Raw genomic sequence first — 25,905 nt, forward strand, 5'->3', positions numbered from 1 at the left:
ACGTGTTACTATTTCAGCTAAGGTTAAAAATTTATTTATTATGGGGACACGAAATATCATTTGATATTTACCAGTCGCTTTTCGGTGAAGGAAAACATCGTTGATGAATTCGCCGCTAGGGGCGCTAGTGTGGATGGTGGTCTTCGCAAAGTTCGAAATGTCAAATGTCACTTGTCACTTCAATGACTGACAGCTGTTCTTTAGTCTTTTGGACCACCATCAACAGAGGCGCCAACTGGTGAGCAAAAAAACGATAGCCCTCATTGGCCTGCTAGTTTTCCCTATGGGTTGGAAGGTCAGATGGCAGTCGCGTTCGTAAAAACTAGTGCCTACGCCAATTCTTGGGATTAGTTGCCAATCGGACCCCAGGCTCCCATGAGCCGTGTCAAAAATGCCGGGACAACACGAGGAAGATGAGGATGGGGATGGGGGCTGTTTGTAATTTTCAAAAATGTATATTCTATTTATTTAATTATATGGCTACCTTTTTTTCTACGTTATTTATGTCGCCTAACGCTTTTAATATTCGCCATCAAAAATATCTAAACATGCACTCTTATGCCACCGCCATAAGTAAGGAGGCATGTTAAAATAGCTGTAAGCACTTTGGAAACTCTCTATACTTACCTAATTATCTAATTGTAATTTGAATACCATTAAATATAAAATATCAGGAAACAAATGTCAAACTCAATAAAAAAAATTAATTTGTCCTCTAGATATTATCGTTTTAATGTTTTTTACCATAATAAGCCTGTTGTTTTTCTATCCAAACCAACTTTTCAAACAAAATACAGCAACAACATTCCTAGTATTTTTCCTTTCCGCTCTTTAAAAAGTTGTTATGACTCAGACACAAGTTGCAGTAAAGGAAGTATTGTGTCATCCGAAATGCATTTTGCCCTTGGCATTTCGCTTAAGGTCAAAAAGTTGACTTTATTGGTGCGTCGTGAACTCTTTAACCTCAGACTTTAAGAATTTACAAATCAACAAAATATCGCATGTTCCTGCACGAAGTGTAGTGTATTTTAGTCGAGCAGTCGCCATCAGTCGTAGTCCAGTCGATATCAGATATATCGGAGCGGTTCAGGTGTCCATAAATGTGACGTTTTCAACCGAAAGGTACCACATTGTCGCTTGTCGATAAGGTTGATTTCTAATTGAAGCTATATGGAAATAGCGCCTTACTGACAAGCGACAATAAGTACCCTTTTGGTTGAAAATGGCACAAATGTCTTTATAAGCCCAACATGCATCTTGAAAGAAAAGTTCAGTAGGCGATGTAAGCTTGTATCTAAAGTGACTTTATTAACAAAATAACTACAGAGGATTTTTTTTCGAACAGGTATGTACTTATACGTAGTTGTATGGATGGTATAGAAAGGATGCCAATCTCTTATGGCAGAATTGTTGCAAAAGTGACCGCTTTCTGCTTTAAATAATAGTTCCTAATCTCTTCGGTGGCGCTAGTTAGGCTCTGGGACATGAGTATAACATGATATATGGTTCATGCAACAAATAACCCGACCAAATTACGTAGGTTGTTTTTGTATTTCGGTGTATGGTGGCGCCGCCTAATTACTGTTTTTTGATGGACACTTTTCATACATAGAGATTTGGCTCCTTTATATAGTCTACATGCGTAGTTGGTAACATTTGTCAGAACCCTAATGTTTCCTTTAAAATGTTTATGAAGGATGAGGTTAATGAAGGCTCACTTACAATTAATGCGATCTAAACTAGAAGGATATAACCAAACTGAGTAGCCATTAGCAGGCGTTCCCCTCTGTCGAAAATAGGTGGCCAATGGTCATACACAATGTATGGACACGTTTATCTGACATGGCTATTTTGACGTTACGTAAACATTTGACGTTCCCCTCCTCCGCAAAAATTGGCAGACTTTTTTGTACAGCAAATTAAAGACAAGGCGTCTCCGTTGGTTATATCCTCCTAGGATCTAAACGCATTGACTCACAAGATTACTATCGTCAATGTTCTAACCCAAAACGTATCTGGTTCTAAATTGAATTGAACTTCCGAAACTACGATTACAACAATGTTGAGCTTCATGTTAGTTAGCGCATAGTAGCGATCGTATGCGAATGTAATCAGGAGAGCACTCCGGTATTGTATTCAAATAGACAGACGTCTGTGGAGCGCCAGGGGCAGCGGTCTGTACGTATTGCTAGTGATATCAGTGTCAAGTCAAATATATCGTACTTTTGTGTTACGAATCGTTCAAAAATGGACCCATTTTTGATCCTGCATTCGGTAGGTTTCGTTTTTAATGTTTGCAATCAAAACGCGCTTCATACATTTTCTAAATAATTTTAATTTCATGTAACAAAATAATCGTATAATTAATGTCATTCAAATTGTTTATTTTTTAATTAAAGTATGCAATGAAATGTTTAAATTCGTTCATAATTTAAATCTCTATGCTTCAATTTAAGTATGGAAATGTTGTATTCGAAGCTTTCAAAAACTTACCGTTGTCATCTCGATTCCCAACGACTATTCACTTTGCTACCTTTTTGTATTTGTTATCTTTTTGGAAAGTAAACCAGTTTAATTATACAGTTCACTATTTATTTAACACCCGAACAAAAACTGAGACCAGCGAAGATTTTACACTTTATTACCATAGAAAGATGTGTATATTTGGGTACTTTGGCTGTCAATCTATTTCATGCTGACTGAACAGACGAAGTATTTGATTTCTGTGCTATTTCGTACCTTATCAACATATGGAAGCCGCTAGAGATGTAGAGATCTCATGTAATTGCCACTGTGACTTGATACTTGATACGAAGCGGTACATACATCAAATCGGCGGTACGATCTCAGTGATAAGCGTCCAAATCGTTTGGCGGGCAGTATAGCATTACAGCGGAGTGCTTTTATTTGACAGTTCTTGCAGTAATACAGTCTTAGCGACACTGCGATGGAATGCTGAAACAATCGGAACTTTACTTTAACGGTTGCTAGTTATTATAATTAAATATAACCTACCTCAGTCCAATCATTTTTCGTTTACTAAAAAAGATCTGATAGCCAGAATAAATCTGATACCAATAAAGGGATTGAAATGTAGGTATTACTTCTATCTCTTTGTTGTGGGGTTATGATTAATGTATTATTAAATCGTCTATAAACAACACTTGTAGGCATTGAGTAGCCTATTTTTATTTAAGGATCGTGCTGACCCGAACCCTCATTGATTACCTCTATCAAGATAAAGCATTTGAAAGGACATGAGCTCGAAACTCATCGGCGCGCTTGGCTGGGGTGACGGGCATCTGTTTGCTATAACGTACTTTAATAATAAACATATTTTATAGGAACTCCATTTTGATCGTAGATTAACAAACTAAACTGACTGGTTTTTGACTTGAAATCGCGTATGTGCAACTGTAGCATTGCGTGTGTAGCATCAGTGAAAAATCCCGGGGTCCTCCTCGTAGACTGCGACCACACTAGAATTACTACAGTAGATTACCTATTTTAAGGTAAAAACAACCGACAAACTAGAAAAACTATAGATTTATAGAAGTCTGTGGGCCTACCGCGAACCAAGTTTGATGTGTTGCCTCTCTATCACACTTGTTATTTCGGTCCACTACAACTAAAGCTTTTGAAGGGGCCTAAACAAGATTACCACCAAGGGACCAAGATGATAATCGCACATCAACAAACGCCAAACGAAAATAAAAATGTATCGGGATTACAGATGCTGCTAAGAAAAGTCACGTGACTATTTCAATACACTATTTGAGTTTCGATTTGCATTTTCTATCGATGATTGTCACTTCGGCTAGCTTTATCTTACTACATTGTGAGCCTTATAATGCAAGATCTTGTAGAAGGTAGTCTGTGCCCGGACCGGACCCCGACCGTGGGTGCGAGGGTATGATTACATTATAAAGGATGCAACTTCCTTTTAAAACCTTATTTTGTAACGTCCCTTTTATTTTAAAGGCTTGTGGAATTTTTGTAAAGGTCAATAAGGGTACAATATTCGTACATCTTTAGTGTATGTTTTGGCGGTCCTCATACATGTAAATATGAATATAGTATGTAGAAAATATACGTGTACATAGTTTTTGTAAGTAAATACAGGCCTTTAAATATATTAGCGGATGTAATTATTATACAGGATTCGCGTATCGTGGACGAATCAAGAAGTTTTCCTTCGGCTGAAATCAACCAGTAATTAACATTTTTATTATGACACTTCTAAAACTGTTGGTAAACACCGGACTGCGTAATTACAACCTATGATTTAGAAGTCGCACCCCGTAGCGATAATTTGTAATCGTAGTAAAAAACGAGGTTTTGAAAGAGCTAACTTAGTTTCTACAAGAATTGAGTATACTTAATAAGTATTGCCACGTAAAACTAGTACCTACATTAATAAATAAAAAAACTGTTGTTTTATATCAGGCGAGTAAAAGTTGATTTATAAGAGAAATCCGTGCCAGATTTCAAGTATAAACATAAACCTATACGACAGCCTACCAGCGATCATATAATATAATATATGTACCACCTAACAGGTGATATTATATTATACACGGTGTTACTTGAGCCACTGAAAACCTGAGACACCCTAACAGTTTTTTTTTATTTTAAACCAAAGATAGATATAACTGGATATAGATGGATACAGTCTAAAGAAAAAACGTGCCTCGAAAATCACGAAGATTTGATTCTCTATCAGATGGCGCTACTAGTTTTGGCCTACTCTCGTATAGAGAGCGTTGACTGTTTCGTTTGTTATTTATAATTTTAACGCATACCAGTGAAAGACCATGGGTCAAAATCATATAAAAATAATTAATGCAAATAAAAAAACCATTTATCCATGTTTAAATACATTTTAACGTATTTTTATAAATCTTCATTTTTAGTTTTAAAGTATGTCGATAGATGGCAGTGAATTTAAAGTGGTTACAAAATTTACTATGACAGTACCGCTCTATCTTATTATATCCTCATTGATATAATATATGTACCACCTAACAGGTGATATTATATTATACACGGTGTTACTTGAGCCACTGAGACACCCCAACAGTTTTTTTTAATTTTAAACTCATCTTGAGCATTTATTCTTTAATCCGATGAATATTTAAAAAAATATTAGTTGTTTAGTTTTCTTAACAATTCTATTTGACTGGTAATTCTACACGATACTTCGTCGTTTTAGTGACATCAAACAATTGCTAGTTACCATCGTAAACACTGTTAACTGACCATTTGCATACCCTTACTGCAACGAGATAAGGTTTACCAATGGCAAGTTAAGGGTGTTGCTCATTGACAAATAACGTGTCAAATTCTAGTTATTGATATTGCATTACAAACTTGTAGACTGGGCATGTTAAAATAATAAAAAATAATAAAAAAATTACCCCCATTAAAATATAGCGCAATCGATTCTCCCATCGATTCTGAACAAACTGTTTTTAGGTTTTCAGTGGGTCATGAAACACCGTGTATAATCGCATCCATGGAAAACTAAATATTGTTTTGTATTTGTTTTTTCGTGTGCCTTTGTGTGGTTCTTTATTACCTATTATTTCGTTTATTTCTTGGTTATTTATTTTTGTACTGTTTTATGTATTCCTGTATTTGGAAGACCAGCGCTGGTTTAATAACTAGCATTATAAGTTGAGTCAATCTCGAAGTGCGCACTAATGCTTTGTTTCTCTCCATTTTTGCCTGTAAATGTTCTTACATGTTTGTGATTGTCACTAATAAAATGTATTTTATCTTTTTTTTAAGTGTTTAATACGCTTTATTTACATACAAGATATATACAGTGGTACTACGTAAACGAAATTAATAACTAGCTTAAATCTAAAATAGGCCCCTTAGGCATTGTATCAAGGATGCTGGCGGCATTTCCTCGCTGTATCGCAATGCTGATACGTTGTGCGAGGAAGCCGCCAGCTCTTCGGTCTTTTATCTTTATATTTATCTTCTCTTGATTAGTCTAATCGATTTCCGCTGCCACTGAGGACCAACAAACAAGGCTCTCCCACTGATTGCAAACTGAATTAATTATACTGCCAAATATCTGAGATATTCGTTAGGTTCCCATTTTAGAGCTAACGAATGGATTGCCGTCAGATGGAGCCGAAAGCTTAATTTATTTCGCAGGCAATTAATACGAGGTAAATTAAGATTTTGGCTCAAACTTTGCTGGCAAAATGCAAAATAACCAATTTCATTATGAAACTATGTTTAGTATTGCAGTGCATTAACTGAAGTGGACTTAATTTATTCATTTTTTCCACTTCTAATAACTTCACTTATAATAACTGGCACTAGAGTGAACTTTGCACCGACTTGACAAAACAATGTAGAGGAGTGACATTACAAATGTCATATTTTCATAGAAATTTGACAATAATGATGACATTTTCATACTTTATTATTGTAAATGCCATGCAGCGTTAGCTTAAATCATAAGATAAAAGGTAACTAAGATAATTATGATAGGTATATGTATAAATACACTCAAAAATCGTAAGTGCGTATAGTGCGAGTTAAATGCTTTTATGAAACCGTTTCGTAAAAATTGTGACGTCACACACAACTACACGAACAACAAAGAAATGTTGTGGAGTCTGACTTGAACATGATTTCAAAATGACTGATAGTCCACTGTATTTATTGTCAAAAGTGCAAAAAGCTCATCAATAGAGCACGTCTCCGTGACATACGGCTAAACGACCAACCATTCAGACCACAGTCGTGTTGTAATAAATATATTTTCACACATAAAGCCTAATAATAGAATAAGCGAGAATAGACTATGTAGCTGTGAGAAGCATGTATTTGTCCCTTAATTTATTTCTGTGAATCATTGTTTACTATACCTGAGTCAAGATACTGCTGTTGGGGCCGCTGATATTGAAAGCGTTCATAGGTTACTCGAACCCATGGTGTATACTATCCCGGCCATGACCAACATACATATACGTGTAGGGTCAGCATAAGTATCTCACCGTTTTTGCTGTCGGTACACGTATAGCTAGTCATCTAGTGACGTTAGCAATAACTGGAGCAGAAAGGTTAAATCATTCAGAAAAATATTGGTAGAGAAATTAATTAGAGTCGGACGAAGCTTAGGTTATGGAATTGTTTGACATGATGGCAACGGTCGCTTTCTATCACCGCACCGCTCGCTGTCGGCAGGGTGTTCATCCTCACACCCTAGAACCTAAATGGTCGCGTACTGTGCGGTTTAAGAGGAATTTCCTCCCGCGGACGCTCCGGCTGTGGAATGAGCTCCCTTCCGAGGTTTTCCCGAGGGTCTACAGTATGGCGTTCTTCAAAAAAGGAGTGTACCGACAGGGTTTTAAAAAGTCGGCAACGTGCATGTAACACCTCTGGAGTTGCAGGCGTCCATAGGCTACGGTGACTGCTTGCCATCAGGCGGGTCGTATGCTTGTTTGCCACCGATGTGGTATAAAAATACTGCATATTAGCATTTGCCATTGATAAAGTGTGGCATTGTCATCAGTGTCATCACTATAATGTCATATTTAATGTAAATCTTCTTTTCTCAACCTTCAAGGTCAGTTTATGAACCCTTTAAAAGGGTTAGTCTAGTCCAAAATAAACCATTTCATTGCTACGTTACTTAGTTTTTTCTGAATGAATTAATTCTGAGCTTAACCTTTTGATCCTGGTTTGTCATAACTCATATCCAAACATGTCATACGCGCATACGTTAACTTCATCGATATTTACTAACATTGGCACAGATAGATATAAGTTCAGTCTTATGGCTTTGACAAACCTATTTCCACTGTCATTTTGTCCGGATTGAAATTAAATATCCAATTACATACTGGTACTTACTTCTAATTCTATTATCTTATGCCTACAAGCATGTAAAGCATAATTTAATCACGGGAAAACCCCGTGCTTGCATTTATTTTGATTCGCTCGACTTTCTAAGAAACTACACTTGCGCTGCCTCCCTAACTAAATGCTAAATCTGTGGCTAAATGCCGTATTTCTGTATATAAAACTCTTATTTCATACGCCATTCTGGTTCTGTATCAATAACAGAAACTTTCTAAGCTAACTGTATCCTATTTATACCTACTTAATCTCCTTTGAATATCAAAACGGCAAATTGGCAAGATTCCATTAGGGTAAGACTTGAAATGGGAAAATACCTTGAGTGCGCTTACAAATGGTGTTTCTAAACATAGTTACTTCACTTAACATAATATATTATATATTCAAGTTGGAATTATAAAATAGGCTAGGTATAGGTACCTATGGTGTTCTAGACTGTATTCATCTCACTTATAAAGAGGTTTTGTTAGGTTCATTTTATTGTGGCTACTTTCATTCTGACATGTCATACAGTATTCTTCTGTGGGGTAATACGATATATTAAACTTGAGTGAATGACTAGTGTAATCAAAAAGGGTATCTTATGTAAGTATATTATAAGGTAATTCGATCATGGTACAAATGATCTATGTATTTAGAGCAGGAAGTTAATTGATATTAATAAAAAAACTACTGTAATATAATGTAAGGTAATAATTTCTTATTTAAATTCACGACTAAATTCAGGTCAGGTCGTCATACTAAAATATTTATTATCTCTCAGCATAGTGCAATAAACTGTATGAACTTGCTCATCCAGATGTTACCTTTACTATATTCTACCGTTCAATTCAATATGATCCAATATCGTACTATGTTAAAAATGCAATTTTGATCCGAAGATGTCACGTGTGTCATGTAGTTAAATTTTATGACGCTCAAGCTATGAACTCAAGATAACACGTAGTATAAAATTTCAAATAACATCAATTGCAACAACATCGCCACCACGACTATTCAAATTGGCGAAACGAGGATATGCAAAAAAATAAGTGCATTCCCGTTACCAGGGAGGTTTTGGGATTAGAGCAACTTTTACTATGAGACCAACCACGAAATCGCGAGTAAAAAATTACCCTCCCATAGAAAATGGACCAGCCAAAATGTATGAAACAGCCAAATTTTTTATTTGCCCGGGAGGCAACGGGAATGCACTTATTATATAGCCACCGTGTTTATGAAATGTACCAAAGTATGAAATTTAATCATCGTTGATGTGTGTCTGTTTTAAATTATCGTTTAATCAACGTTAAAATTGTGTTGAAAGAAGGTTTCTGTTTAATCGAGAGTACCTACATAGCTACCTACTTTGTAAATTGTCATATCATAATATAATATGACATTAATATGTTTTAAGGCGAAGTATACCAAGGCGAATTTAGGTATATTAAATATTTGTTTTTTCGAGATTAATTTTGTATATTGAACCATGTAACTATTTAGTATTTGTAGTATCAACTGTAAATTGCTAGGGTTAAATCAATTATCAGTTTTATTAAGCTGTTAAAACTGATACAGAAAACATAATAATTTTATTTTTATACTGTCTGTCATCAGGCTGTAACTCATGAACCGTGATAGCTAAACAGTTAAGCGAAGCGAAGCTTCGGCGCGGGGTGAATCAATCCTTTGATACCTATAGAAGTCACAGTGTCCTACGTGGGCGATTCGTTGCGAACGCGAACGCCGTGGGCCCGCCGCGCCGCGCCGCTTCGCGTTCACGAGTTGTTCGCTTACGTAAGACGCAGCCACGCAACGTAAGATTTTAGAAATACCTATATTCTGTTTTTTTATTCCGTAGACTAAAATGAAATTTCATGTGGTACTAAGAAATGTCATGTCTTACACATGAAACGTCATTTTAGTCTACGGACTAAAAAAACAGACTTCACCTATAATTAAACCAATGTCGTTATAGGAACCTTAAAAAATTTGAGAACTGTACTTAAACGGTTTACGTCAAATAGATAATGACGATCAAAGCGGGCAACAATATCTATTTGACGCCGACTGTACAAATGAATTGCTACATTATAAGCGAGACCCTCTCGAATGTTATTTTCCATACAATCGACTGCCAAATGAGCTAACCCTTCCTTAAAGCAACGTCTCACAAACAAACAATTTGTATAATCAGTCAATTTGCCAGTTCCTCATATAACACTTGCTAGAGATGAATTCTGTTTTAAATTTTTATAAGGTCCGGGCAAGCTCGGCCGAATTTCACCTTCTCATATTGCATTTCTTTTGCCATTTTTAGGGTTCCGTACCTCAAATGGGAAAAACGGAACCCTTATAGGATTACTCGTGCGTCTGTCTGTCTGTCTGTCCGTCTGTGTCACAGCCTATTTTCTCCGAAACTACTGGATTAATTAAGTTGAAATTTGGTATACATATGTAAGTTTGTTACCCAAAGACGAACATGTAACGTAAACAAATGAATTTTAAACATGGGGGCGACTTTTGGGGGGTAAATGTGAAAATTAAAAAATAAAGTTTTTCAAACTATATCGTGTTACATATCAAATGAAAGAGCTCATTGTGTGAATCTCAAATATTATTATATATTTTTTATAATTTTAGGATAAACAATTTAGAAGTTATTCAAGAAAATAGGCAAAAAATGACCGTTCCCCCCCTTTATCTCCGAAACTACTGGGTCTAAAATTTTGAAAAAAAAACACAAAATAGATCTTTACCTATAGATTACAGGAAAACCTATTAGAAAAGTGCTTTTGAATGTTTTTGATCCGACCCCTACGGGTTTTTTTAAGACATTTCACGCACGTTTCACATAAAAAATACATTGCTTAAATTGTGTAATGTAAGTACGGAACCCTTGGAACGCGAGTCTGACTCGCACTAGGCCGGTTTTTTGCGTAATGTTACGGAACCCTTCGTGCGCGAGTCCAATTCGCACTTGGCCGGTTTTTTTTTTTTTACTGTGATTGTTTCAACGGACGGTCTCATCGGAAGATCAGCGCTGGAAATCGCCAGTATCAAGCTGAGACCATTTCGTGGCACTTTCTCCTTCCAATATTTTCCTGTTTTGTATAATTTTCTGTTCTGTGATTGTGCTTACGAATAAATTATATCAATTTTATTTATTTCTATTTCTATCTTTGAACTAGAATCGGCCTCCTAGATTAACAGACTATTTGTTAACATTCGTCCTTGCTATAGGAAGAGAGGTTCCTTTCAAATTCTTATTCAAGACCTGTAAACACCGGTAGTGGTTAATTATGTTCGCATTAACTATTGTTATTAATGAAACACATCATAACGTATCAATGTTATAATGTACTAGCGGCCCGCCCCGCGGCTTCGCACGGGTAGTAAAGTGTATTCCGTACCCAAGGGGTAAAAACGGGACCCCATTACTAAGACTCCACTGTCCGTCTGTCTGTCTGTCCGTCTGTCTGTCTGTCTGTCTGTCTGTGTCCGTCACCAGGCTGTATCTCATGAACCGTGAAAGCTAGACAGTTGAAACTTTCACAGATTATGTATTTCTGTTGCCGCTATAAGAACAAGTACTAAAAACAGAATAAAATAAATATTTTACTGGGGCTCCCATACAACAAAAGTGTTTTTTTTTGCCGTTTTTTGCGTAATGGTACGTAACCCTTCGTGCGCGAGTCCAACTCGCACTTGGCCGTTTTTTTTTGAAGTACGGATTATCGAGGCCCTACTACGTAACCATCACAATACACGTACAAACATGTACAGACAACAGACCCAACTCAGCCGAATAAAACCTGCGCCGTTGGTCTTCCGTTAAAACATTATAATCCCATACAACAAACGTGATTTTTTTGCCGTTTTTGCGTAGGTACGGAACCCTTCGTGCGCGATTCGGACTCGCACTTTGCCGGTTTTTTAAATGTCTGTTTTTTCGAATTCGACGAAAATGTTTAATTTCGCAAATTGCGGGCATCTTAATCTTTTACTCCAATTAAGGCGTAATTAGAGTGACAGAGAATGATGCCCGCAATTGCCGATCTTCGGTGTTCGCGGTAGGCCTTCGAAGCTGGGGCCACGTAGGTACACGCTAGCGCGCGTGGCCGACGAAGCCCCACTGCGACCCACGAGTATGAGTCAATCGTGGAAAACTTAAAATAACTGAAGGAAAATGCTAGTCGGTAGTTCGCTAGAACCAAGGAGTTTACAAGAAAACCCAGTTTCATAAATGCAATCAGAGCACAGCTTTTATTTTATCAACTATCAACACATCAACTTGGCGCATTACGGACCGTAGTTTCGGCTTTTCTTTACACACAGTAACACACTGTTAATGAATAAGGTCTCAAACAACGTCTAAGGTCCGTGTTTGAGGTTTGCTATTGTGGCGGGCTTGGCTTAAAGATGTAGGTACTTAAACTTATGGTCTGTTGTTCTATTGGTCTTAAGAGCGATTGTTTCCAACTGAACCCTTGAGGAATTTAATTAAGGGTTGAGTGGCTTACTACTGTAATATTAAGCGGCCAAACCTAGGTTGGGTCTTTAAGAAGCTTTTGATCCTGATAAAAAATGACGATTTCATCCCTGACTGTTTCCTCATATATAGAATCTGTAAATACCCATCGTCATCAATTAAAAAGTTAGGGAATGTCGTCTAAGACCATCTATTTTTTGCGTTACAGCACGGGTTTAGGTAGCTGTCCTTAGATCCATTCCAAAATTCTCCATTTAAAAATTCCACCCTATACACATATAAATATAGAATTTATACCTATTCATATTCTATGCGGCAAAAATAATCATGCCAAACAACTCCAAAGTGCTCCAAATCTAACTGATGTTCTTTATTTCAGAACTGCGAGAGGCCTTCGAGGCCGAGGCCCAAGAAGTCAAGAAACCCCGCCTGCTCCTCACTGCCGCTGTCCCAGTAGGTCCTGACAACATCAAGGGAGGATACGATGTCCCTGCTGTAGCTAGGTAAGTCTCTCACTCCAGAACTGTCAGAACTGTATGAGGCCGGAGACCCATAGATGAAAAACCCGCGCTTTCTATAATATTTGAGATTTCACGTAGGTACATTTAAACAAAAACATTTCCTAATAAATTCATAATACTCGTTGCAATGCCGTTTGTCTAAATCACAGCCAAATCTAATGCCTTCACTTTTAAAGGCTGCAGCCTTGATAAAACAATACAATATTAATGCACACCATATACAAACAATTACTCCAAATTCGCGGACTAATTAGCTTCAAATTTCCAGTAAATCCAGGGTTAGTGCAAGGCGACCTAAATAAACTTAACTACACTAAAAAATACATTGTCACATGGACGTATTGCGAAATTCCCTCATTCATATTCCATATACATTGTTTACGCATTTCCCATACTCTAAAACAATGTGCGGAAAAGCTACCATGCGAATTCACACGCGTAACCACTTTTTGTGCGAATATCATCCTTATATCATGTAGCATACGATCGTGCTAGGTTTTTGTTGGGTATTATGAAAGTTGATGTTTAGCTTCATTCAAATACTTGACACATCTGTCGACTGTCATGTTAGACATGGTGGTGCCCGGCGGCTTTTCAGGACGCGTCGAACTTTTATCAAAGGGTAGGCGATCTCGATGCAAACATGAACACGTTATCGTTTCGACGGGGCTATTATTCTGATTGGCATTTGTTTAATGGGGTTGCGAAACTTTAGGGTGAGGCACTTAAATGTGGAGCTCTTGACACGTGCGTAGAATTTTAATGGCGGTTGCCTTTTCGTGATTAATTTTAAATACATTTAAATTGTTATCGGATGAAACTTTTCTTTGTATCAGCAGGCCAAATCGAGTTTTAGTTATTCGATCTATTTCCAATATGATACAGATCTGTCAATGTCAGTAACATTTCTTCAACCAAAAGCGTCACTTTTGGCACTGACAGTAGTATCGTATCGGAAACAGATCGAATAATTTAAGCTCGAATTGACAAATACAAATTCATGTTTATTCAATTTGATACCTCACTTGACATTTTTATAAGTATAAGCCAGCGCTTTTTTGCATACCAAACTTAAGGAGTTACGCAGCGCACCTTTGCGTTTGTGTGCAATATATTTTCAATCTATTTGACACCCTGTTATTCCCATTTAAAATACCATAACTTTTACTTATTTTCTATAACAGTTACCTCGACTTCATCAACCTCATGGCTTACGATTTCCACGGCAAATGGGAGCGCGAGACTGGACACAATGCACCTCTGTACGCACCATCATCAGACTCGGAATGGAGAAAACAGCTGTCTGTGGACCATGCTGCTCATCTGTGGGTCAAGCTGGGAGCGCCTAAGGAGAAGCTTATTATTGGTAAGTTGTCAGTGACATTCGTTTTTCATTAAGTGTCTCCGGCAACCTCGGTTCTCCATACAAACGTAGTTCCGCTCTCATTTTAAAATGACCAGCTAGATTGCTCTGAAACTTTGTACTTACAATAGAATAAGGTATATCTATGTCTGTAATTAGTTTATGTAGCTTCAGATACCATAGTTAAAAAAATACAGCGTACTTAAGTTTTTCATACAAAACTTGTTTGTGCTCTATTTCGTTTGTTTTATAAACTGGAGCTATATAAACTAATTTTAGACCTAGATATACCTCATGTCATTGTATGTGCAAAGTTTACACAACACGTAGTATTAAAATGAGAGCGGAATTACGTTTGTATGAGAAGGTGAAATTCGGCCGAGCTTGCCGGGGACTCTTAAAGACCCGCCGCGCCCACTTGGCCATCTAAGGTTGGGCTTGGGTCGACTTTGAGATGAAGAGTGCCAAAACGTATCAGTTACCTGTGGACTACACAACTACTGTGGTCCAAACTAAGAGCGCCCAAGGAGAAACATTATCATCAATAAACCAGAATAACTGTATAGAAGTCTGCTTTGCCTATAAATATTCCGTCGCTGCTTATCATCGGTAAGTTACCAGCTTGTGGTATACTGGATCACTGGCTAGACTTATATGCTATACTTTTATACCTGTATACGAATCTGAGGAAATGAGTGACAAAATATTTAGCTTCGTTTCTTTACAATTGTCATTATGGCCCAAAAATAGTTCCTTGTAGTAGTTGTAGTACGGTCCACCACTCTCTCTCGACATTATTTATTATGCCAAATCAGTTTACCGTACAAAGACTACAAAGTATGAAATATGAAATCACACTGAATCACAATATCAAATAAGAAAAACAAAGTTTACGCGCTATTCCCAAGTCGCGATACCTAATGAAAATTCTAACTGCAAATTTTCAATTTGTCACGGAACATAAATTGCGACCCCTGACGTAGGGGTAAATAAATAAAACGTGGGTCCGGGGTTAGTTTACGACACAAGGTCATCCCTGGGCGTAAATTAAAAATGACATTCGAAGGTTGTAAATGAAACTATATAGGCGATTTCACTAAGGTTGATTGAGTACGTAGCAACATTTTGATATACTTGTTCAAACCTTTCTTGGAGAGTTAATATTGTAGAAGACATATAAAATTTAAGAATAAATCGGATGTAAGTAAAAAGTGATGCTTAGTCTGACCGCTGCTACAGCGCGCTGAACTAGATAACGCTGAAGTGTACCATAATTATCTTTTGTGGTCAAGGGATTGTCAAACGTTAATAAGTACTTAATTTTGACAGTCAAATCTACCGCATAATCTACGGAGTCGTAAATCGCCAAAAGAAATTCGAAGAAAGATTTATTTTTTTGCCATCTTATACTATCAATAAATCTTAAGAATCATAAGAATGGGCTGTAAAGTGTAAATCAAGAAAACCGTTTTAATTCGTCAACTTTGACTCAAATTCTGAATTTAATCATAATGTTGACAATTTATGTGTTTTGTGAACAAAAGGGGTAAATTAACAGCGAATGTTGTCTTCGGAAGGTTAAATCGTGACATTATGAGTTTAACATTATGAAGCAGAATTACAAATTCCACACGTTTACATATTATAAGGTGGCCTAATACCTTAATTAAGGTATGTGCAATTCTAAGGATTATTTAATGTGATCAGGTTTAGAAAATTAACTAATGTTTATTTGGTTAAAGTTTCTTATTGCTAGATATAAGTGAAAACGTCGGCTGGCCAATTGGTGTGGTAATTTGACATGATAAAACCAAAACTAGTCTAAAAATTATAATTCCAGTAAAAAAATAGCATGATTATTTTATGTAGATAACTTCCTTTGTCACGTTTCCTTTAGTAGCCGTATGAAAAAAGGGTTCGTCTATCCGAATTAAACGCATACTGTTATTTTTTTTTACTTTTCAACTTTGCGGACTGTTTCTAAACTGTGAGCCTGGCGACAATTGAAAGTTGTACTTTACTGACTAGAAAGTGGATGTTGAGGACATATCTAGAAAAGTTCTACTAGCAATTCCTGTTATTCCTTCAATACTTATTCAGCCTATATACTTCCCACTGCTTCCTCTCATGCGCGAAAGGGCTATAGTCACCACGCTGGCCCATTGCAGTTTGGAGACTTCACATGCCCTTGATTTCTTCGCGGATGTATGCAGATTTCCTCCACTTTCTTCACCGAAAAGCTAGATCCTCGTACAATTAATCTTTAATATAACTAATATCGAGTCTTTCTCCAGGTATGCCGACATACGGCCGGACGTTCACTCTGTCCAATCCGAATAACTTCAAAGTAAATTCCCCTGCGAGCGGCGGCGGCAAGGCGGGCGAGTATACAAAGGAGAGCGGCTTCCTCGCCTACTACGAGGTAACTTTAATGAAAAACGGGTATTATGTATCATTTTATGTGTTTTACAGCGTATTATATTTAAGACTATTAAGTGAAAATGTAATAATATAGTGAGATCTGAACAGATCTTTTAGCGCCTATTTTTTTTAAGTAGAGCGGGCTCCTTCGCCCACTACGAGTTAACTTTAAAGAAAAACAATATACATGTCATGTTATGTGTTTTACAGGCGTATTATATTTAAGTGTGAAGTGAAAACCTCTATGAAAGAGTATAGAGTGTCAAGCGGCAGATTATCGATTTCAAATTCAAATAAACGCAGTGATAAGAAGAAGCGGTCGGGCGTTTTAATTAGTTTTGACAGTCTGTACTTTTGATAGTCTGACGTAAAGGTAACATTTGTATTGGAACCGCAACGTTACTAGTCAGACCAAGCTAAGTTGGCAGCGATTTTGATAGCCCAGATGGTGCAAGTGTTATTTTAAACGTCAAACTTCTATGAAATTATGACGTTTACTTAAAGTCTGGAGTCTGGACTATGAAAATAGCTGCTGACTTAGTTTGGTCTGACTCTACTTTTGCAGCAGCCTTAATAAAACAAGTGACGGATTGAAGTTTTTAATCTCTACAATAATGCGATAACAACATCAAAACAATTTTATTAATCAAGGAAAGTTCATATTATAAAAGATTCGCTGCCGCAATCGCTATCCGAATTATACTTCCTTTTTACGGGTGATTCCCATAGCGAAAGATAAGTTTTTGTCTTTTGAAACCGTTTGGTATAAGTAAATAGTCTGAAGCTTTATGACTTTATCATCTAACCAGATTACTATGATACCATTTACGAGGTAATTGCCAGAATGAATGAAAGATTTGAGTGAACAATTGGACTCATTTGTTTTGGGTCTAACACAATAAAGGAATTTATGTAGTAGAGGATACCATCCTCAGTCTGGATTATCCCTAATAAAGGATTCGTGGAAAAAAAGTGTAAAGGCAACTACTCTGCAAAAACCACTATAAATACTACAACACAATAGAATTGGACCATGCTAACTGTGCACAGAATTTGAAATTATGAATTGCAGGCGTGTCACCGTAAACATAAAAATTTATGAAAAAACTCAAACTCAAAAAAATTTGTATTTTACCTTAAACATATATATTTCGTGGACATGGGGGCGTGTGGTGGCCTATAGCGGTGGCGGTAGTGGGCGCAGTACATCGATGTATGCCTACACAGCTAAATAGTATGCTACCACTGCTACCAGTGTATGAAATAATACTACGGACTCATCAACCTAGTGCCTACTATACTTTCGTACTAAATAATAAAAATAACTAGTCACGCTTGCAATGAAAGACAATTTAATTTGAAAAAACAAAATCACTTGTAACGTTCAAATCTTTATTCAAGTAGGTAGGCATATTACAATGCGATTATGAACGTCAAACAAAGCTATTCCGGTTCCAACCGTACACCTCTTGACCCAAGAAGATTTAACCCTATATGGGACCGGCAACAAACTCGGCGGGACACATCTTTTCAAAACAACACTTATTTTCTAATTTTTACAATAGTAAATCAAATTAACACTCGGGATAAAACACTAAATAATTAAAGAACGTTGGAATCTATAAGCTTTCAGAATAATCCTTCAGGTATAAGCCTTCAGGAACGTAGTGAGTTTAGGCACGAGGTTGGCTAACGTCCGATATCTAGCACGGTGCGATCGAGAATCCTCGAATGAATGCCGCGGAGCGGCGGAGCGTAATCGCTCCCACCAAAATGAATGTAGGCCAACTTACTTGACCAGTTACCAACAAAACTGCCAACTCGTACCTAACTTCACGCAAGCTAAACCACTTGACGTTCCGAAGCCTGTACCTAATCTTATTTCAACAAGAATGCCAATAGATGGCGTTACTCTCTACATAACTCGATAAATTACATTATCAACTAAGTAATACATAGCAACACTTTGCTAATCGATTGTATACAGGCGTGTAAAACTGATATGTAACGCTGCAATGTGTCCTTCTGGAGTCACGCTCCGACATATATATTGAAAAATTTACCGCTTCAGGCAAGACTCGAACTTGTGACCTTTCGTAACACCGGTCCGCTACGCCAACTCAGCTACGGAATCTTACGAGAAGAAGCGTACGAATCTTTCCATTCCTTCCTTTTTTGTTTACGCTTAGGGAGGCGCATAACAAAATTTCAGTTAATTTTAGATTTTACACAAATTTAAATGACGGTGAAATATTACTTTACATTAATTGATGCTATCCCATTAGGTTTGTGAAATGCTACGAAACGGCGCCACCTACGTTTGGGACGATGAGATGAAGGTGCCCTACTGCATCCTGGGCGATCAGTGGGTTGGCTTCGACGATGAGAAATCCATCAGGCACAAGATGAGGTTTGTAACAATATCAGTATTGCCTTAACTTAAGGCATTAAGTCGGACCTCTGTACGTGAAGGGTACTTGAAAACAACCTCTGTTCATGTGATCCATGTCTTATTTAACCTCCTTTTTTAAGGCGGTTAAAAATTAGCTACTCAGCTAGTGACGGTACATTCACCTAACCACTTAATATATAGCTTTTTCGCCAAAGGAACTATATAATGCTTATACTTTTGAAAAAAATCATTACAGGAGCTATCTTTGATCCTTCCCTTTTTAGGGTTCCGTAGTCAACTAGGAACCCTTATAGTTTCGCCATGTCCGTCTGTCTGTCTTTCTGTTTATCCGAGGCTTTCCTCCGTGGTCGTTAGTGCTAGAACGCTGAAATTTTGCATGGATACTATAGAATACTGTTCATTATCCTACAATAACATCCTGTAACTAAAATTAAGTATTCTTGCAAATAAATGATATTGATTGATATGTAAATCAGTAAATGCGACAGTGGTACAAGAAAAGCCTAAAAACATTTTTTTTTAAACTATTTATCAGTACGGTTTTTACTCACTATTATTTTTAGTCGCTAAAAGCACAAAACAAACAAAAACAAAAAGCACACATGTCGCAAAAAGCGACTAAAATAATAGTGAGTAAAAACCGTCCTGATAAATATTTTGAAATATGTCTCACGATAGTTTAAGTGCGAACATTTTTTTTTCTCCCCTACACTACACCTAAAGTGGGGATGAATTTTTTTTTCGCTCCCACCCTATGGTGTGCGGTGTCGTTGGATAGGTCTTTCAAAATGAATAGGGGTCGTCATAAACCATTTTTAGATATGAAATAAAACTATGAAAACGGATTATATCGCGTATATTGAATTTATAATACATCCCGACGTTTCGAACCCTTTACAGCGTTCGTGGTCAACGGGTGACTGAGGAAAAATTACAAAGTGCAAAAATACCCACATACTAAAATAATGAGCAATCATAGACTACAAACTTTAAGGCTGGTTGTACATGCAAAATCGGTTCATAAAGCTAGTTATACACTACAATAATTTTCAAGTAAAGATACGCGATAAAAACTACGCCGGCTCCAACCCAACACCACGGACCCGAGGATTTTTTTTTTTTTTCGTTTTTTTTTTTCGAGAAGATCTTTTTTTCATAGTTTTATTTCATGAGTAACTATCGCGGTAACCGAAGACAATATAATTTTTAGATAATTATAATATTTTCGGAAATAATCGCTCGGAGTGTCACGAAATGGTCACATCTCGCTGGACTTCCAGCGCTGATCTTTCGATGAAACCATCAAGTGAAACAATCCAGACAGGTAACAAAAACAACACTACAGATATACTCATTTTGATCCACAGATGGGTGAAGGACAACGGATTCGGAGGCGCTATGATCTGGACCGTAGACATGGACGACTTCAGTGGCGACGTGTGCGGTGGAGACGTGAAATACCCCCTCATTGGAGCTATGAGGTAAAGACTCAAAACTAAGAATACTAAAGCATAGAAACTCAGTTTTATTATACTGGCCTGTCAAATACCTAAATACCGGTCAAAATCATAATTATCTCCTTTTGCTATGCCTTAGTCGATATAAGCTAAAACGTGCAGAATATATGACTTCATCTCTTTCAGTCTTACTATAATCCAGTAAAAGAGATATTATAATGTGTGGAAACTATCAGACAGTGAATATTGCTTTACTATACGGTTGCCAGTACGCACTTTTTAGGTATTCTATCCTCGTAAGGTCCAATGTGCATTACAATCTACACTCCGTTTCAATATAATTACAACCGTTCATAAACCAAATAAAGTAGTATTATTTTTGGTTCATTGCTTTCTTAAACAATCGACATTCATCTTATAAATATAAATAAATTTCACGGAACGTCTTACACAGATCAACCTGGCCCCGAACTAAGCAAACCTTGTACTATGGCTGCTAGGTTACGATATATAAACATACTTATATAGATAAATACATACTTATATACATCGAAAACACCCATGACAGGAACAAATATTTGTGTTCATCACACAAATAAATGCTCTTACCGGGATTCGAACCCAGTACCATCGGCTTCACAGGCAGGGTCACTACCCACTAGGCCAGACCGGTCACGGATCTTAATTTGTTATACAACAAGGCTCAAGTAAATATAAGTTTTTTTATGGTGGGCCTTTAAGGTTAAGGCTCAAAATCAATTGGCGAAGTTTGCAAAAATACGTTACACATTCCAAACACTGTTTACCTAAACAGTGCATTGACGATTGCATTGATGTAATTTGTAAGTGAAAGTGTCAGGTGCCTGCAGGTACATACTGATGATAAGTACCTACTTATCTACTTATCATACTTATCTACTTATCTACTTACCTACTTATCATCAGTATGTACCTGCAGGCACCTGACACTTTCACTTACAAATTACATCAATGCAATTTACCAACAATTGTTGGTTTAAGGCGATTGTGTTTTTTGTTGTCAAGCTATGATTGCTCTATTAGTTGTCTTGATGTTTATAAATTAGGTATAATTCAAATAAGTCTCCCGTCACTTCCATTACATATATTACGTTTTAAGGAGTATCTTGAGCCTACATTACCACTTTTAAATTAAAATCTACAGATATCTGATTACAATACAAGTATTGTTGCAAACTAGTTTTGTCTCATTTCGGTATAGTCATTTCCTATTTTTTTCTATAGTCATTTTTAGTAAAGATATGACCGTTAATACAGTATACTTAAACCTACAAATTCTTTCAGAGAGGAACTTCGCGGTATCTCTCGTGGCAAGGACGCTAAAGACGTCGACTGGGCTTCAGTAGCAAACTCAGTTGTTCTAGAAGTCACCGAGAAACCAGAACCAATCAAGATCAGCTTGTCAGATGTCCTCGGCAGGGTCAAGAAACCTACTAAGACCATCATTTTCAAGAACAAGAATGCTGAGCTCGATAAGAACAGTAAGTTTTCGAAGATACACGAAAGTAACGGTATTTATGAAATGTTAGATATGAATCGTATTCAGGGCAACTGTCAACTCATATGTCAATAGTTTGAATAAATGGCGCGAGCATATGGCTCTGTCTCTAGTTTTTTTCTATGTAATTTGGTTTATAGGGCGTGGTTATCATCGAGGGCATATAATTTAAAAAAAAAAAGAATTTGTCACAATTCTCTTCTTTATGTAAACCTATACTAACGCCATCTGTAAAATACTTCGACCGGCCAACCCTATTAATTGGGCACAATTATTTGGCTGCGAACGAATCAATACGGTTAAAATCTACTAATACCTACGTCAAATTTTTACTCTATTTCGAATCGAAGCCAAAATTTCTTACGCCTCAAGCATTGTCGCCATGGCGCCAATCTTGCTCATAAAGAGGAACATAGTTTATTTTTTTTATATCTAAATGAACTACCTACCATAACTTGTCGTAATTTATTACGATCACTTTCTCTCTTTACTACCCAATTGGCTCTGTTTTCATTTAACTAGTAATTTCCTCGTGTTCACTTTCGATTTTTTTATTAACCTATTTGACTTTCTAAAGAGTTTTTAATATTTTTGATGAGGCTCTAGTTATGTTATGGTAAATGACACTTTTGGAGTCACAAAGTTATATTTGCGGTCAACAGCAACATTTGCATTTGCGGCTGCTTAACAATTAATGTTCAGTGAGTTTGAGATGATGTTTGTTTCATATTTCACCACCACTTCTAGTTAAGTTGGCACGGTAAATTACACTTTCATATTAATGTGCTTGCCCTGCATTGGTACGATTTTTTTAAATGATATAATACGAAAATAGGTACTTTTATGACTAAAAATCACTGTCATTTCTATTGCAATTAAGACTCTGTTTGCATAATTGCTATTCACGGTGCTCTTTAAAAGCGATTCCATAAATCTTTTATTCGCAAGCCTAGGAATAAATTATAGACCTAGGTCTATCTTTTCAAATTCCTTTACGTCGGCTTATGTAATGACTTAACACTTAAGAACTATTTAAATAAGTTTACTCAGCCTAACATCTTTCAAAGTTCAACACAATTACAAATCTTCAAAACAATACTTCAAACCTATTTCAACAGACAAACCATTATAACAATGCGTTTGGCACGGAAAGCAACAAATCTCTCACGGGAGTGCCTCAAGGGTCACTCCTGGTCCCTTTGTTTCTCCTGCCAAGACGCGAATGGGTCGCGTGGTTGAAACTTTGAAGTATCGACTGCTTTCAGCGGTGAAATGTAGTTGCCATATCGTTGGCTGTGACAGACTCATAAACGCAGATATAGGTTAGGTACGCTTGAGAGTCGAAATGTGTTTACATTGTTTCTCAAGTTAAAGTCTACCTCAGTTTGGACCAGTTTCAAATACTGTTAGTATTAAAGCTACTACCTACTTGCTATTTCCTAACATTTACTTAATACTTGATTGTTTATTTCTTAAGATAAACTTGATTTATTTCGATAGGTGTGCGCACTTATATGTTGATTAGCGAACGTGAATAATTAAGAATAAGGATCTTTTATTTACGATAAACATTACCAGGTACATAGGTGTTAATGAGATAGGTGGTAGGTTTCATCTTTAACCCTAAATGTTATTAGATATTTTTTGGTTCTTTATTACTTACCATGATGCTCTAGATTTATTAGAGCTTTTTTAATGAATTTTATGTTCGCATTTTTTAGAGTTGTACATCGTTTTAGTAAATTCGAATATTTTGTGTACATAGTTGTATGTACTTCCTTTTTATCCCTATAATACTTGTATCTTATTTGACGTTTGGTGTTGCAGCTCACTTTTAAACCCTTAGCTATCCAGTTTTGTTTGTTTTTATTGATATTATTTACAATTATTCGTATCTTAGGTAAACAAAGCTTGTAGAAAAGACAAAATAATTCGTGAAAGTTATTAAATGCTTTGTTTCAATTGGTTTCTTCGTAGATCTCTGACCAAGAAAGCTTCTGCAAACAGTATTTAAATTTTGTTGTCTACGCTGTAGTCTTTCTTATAGATATAAAAGGTGTGGGCTTCGGTACTGCCATGTTAATAGGAAAGCTCAACAGTTGTGCCATATCATGATCAGACGGATTGTTGCCTTGGCATTAGGGACATTATAAGAAAGTGGTCTATGCATGAGGACTTGCGAGAAGGTACATTAATGTATAAGGTCAAATTATATTTTTTTTGTGAGTTCTTGTAATTCTATTACCGTAGCGCTTTATAGCGCGTGTTTATATTAAAGTCGAAAGTTATTACGATAGGCATATTTGTCTTATATGTATTTTGTAACTCATGAAGCAATAAATCTAGTTTATCTAAAAATATTTTTGGGTTAGATGACGGAGTTCTGTAAAGGCAGGTAATAACAAGCATTTGTTGTGGTAATTCTATGCCACAAACCTCATATACTTTTTCCGCGGCCAGATTATTTGCAAATGCTATTTCTCTGTAATTTAATTTAATTTGTTATTGGTGAATAAGTAGGTACTTATTGACTTATTACGAAACTTATACACAAACTAATTGCTGATGGGGCAAATGAACAATATGATGCATTTGCAATTTACTTGTAAAGTTACCATTATTGTTTTTATGTTGTTTTCCTACGCCAAAATTCTCCGTAATTTGAACAAGTAGAGAAATAGTTTGGCCATCCCGTTGCTATGCCAAGATAGTTCGTTACCTTAAAACACGATTTACAAACCACAGACGAATGCACAGTAACTGCCAAAACATTCCGACGCAATCATAAATCACGGCAACTTGTTTAATATTTCACACAAACTAAATTCTTTTGGCTTACCAAAAATACGTACATTAAGGAACGCGGTGATTTAAGAGCCCTCAGTTATGACGCGACAATCTTTTCAAGTACCTCCCAAGTTTCCTCCAAGTAAGTACGTAACATATTTTGAATGTTAAGGAATACTGCGGAAGTTAAAGTATTCTTTGGGAGTTTTTACGGCGTGACAAAGTCTTGACGTAAGTTATGCAAAAGTTGTGCCTTGTATGGAGTGCGACGCGTTGAAGTTAGAAATACCATCATAAAAAGGATGATGAGAACATTAGAGACCTACAAGTATACATAATGGCGTTAAGGCAAAATGCGTCGATATTTGGGCGTTTTTCTTGTAAATATGAAGGTTATTCAATAATAGTAGGTATCATGTATGAAATGTATTATTCTTAAACAACACCCACATATTATTATGTACCTACAAATGTCAGTGTAGGTACCTTTGGTAGTGGGTGTCTTATTACCTCTTTTTAACCGACTTCAATTTCATAGAAGGAGGAGGTTCTGTATTCGGTTGTGGCTATTTTTTTTTTGTGAGTATTCTTACTAACTGTGCCTACATATTAAAATCCAGAAATTGCATTCCAAAAATCGCTCGTTTTTAATTTCATGTTAAAAAATGCTTTGAAATATTTTTTGATATTAGCGTCGGATGATTGACGCTTAATAAAAATACCATTTGAGTTTAAATAAGGAAAGTCTCACAATTAGATTCCTTCAAGCTTTCAAATTGATAAATGACGAAATTATATTCAGCGAAATTAAAGGATACTTTATCGAAATGGGATATTAAACATTACACAGAGAACTAACTTTTCCTAGAAATATAAGATGTAAGGTACTAAATTTAAAAGCCCTACCATTTTGCCCTGTCACCAAACAACCATAATAACCAACACAATAACCAGCACACACACACACACTCACACACAACACAATTGTGTGTTTAACCAGCATAATTATACAGTGTAGTTACGATTTATTTAAACGTTTAATTTACATCTC

General features: G+C 36.5%; 1 protein-coding gene across 1 annotated transcript in view; it reads left to right on the top strand.

The window, feature by feature from the left end:
* Positions 1 to 25,905, top strand: part of LOC134744084 (chitotriosidase-1) — a 68,938-nt gene that overhangs the window by 29,990 nt on the left and 13,043 nt on the right. The window contains exons 4-9 of the mRNA XM_063677758.1: positions 12,735 to 12,858; positions 14,061 to 14,242; positions 16,534 to 16,661; positions 18,946 to 19,070; positions 20,441 to 20,554; positions 21,854 to 22,050. Of these exons, the coding sequence (XP_063533828.1) occupies positions 12,735 to 12,858; positions 14,061 to 14,242; positions 16,534 to 16,661; positions 18,946 to 19,070; positions 20,441 to 20,554; positions 21,854 to 22,050 (870 nt within the window). The remainder of the gene's footprint in view (positions 1 to 12,734; positions 12,859 to 14,060; positions 14,243 to 16,533; positions 16,662 to 18,945; positions 19,071 to 20,440; positions 20,555 to 21,853; positions 22,051 to 25,905) is intronic.

The sequence above is a fragment of the Cydia strobilella genome, chromosome 9 (assembly GCF_947568885.1).
Source record: "Cydia strobilella chromosome 9, ilCydStro3.1, whole genome shotgun sequence".
Lineage (NCBI taxonomy): Eukaryota > Metazoa > Arthropoda > Insecta > Lepidoptera > Tortricidae > Cydia > Cydia strobilella.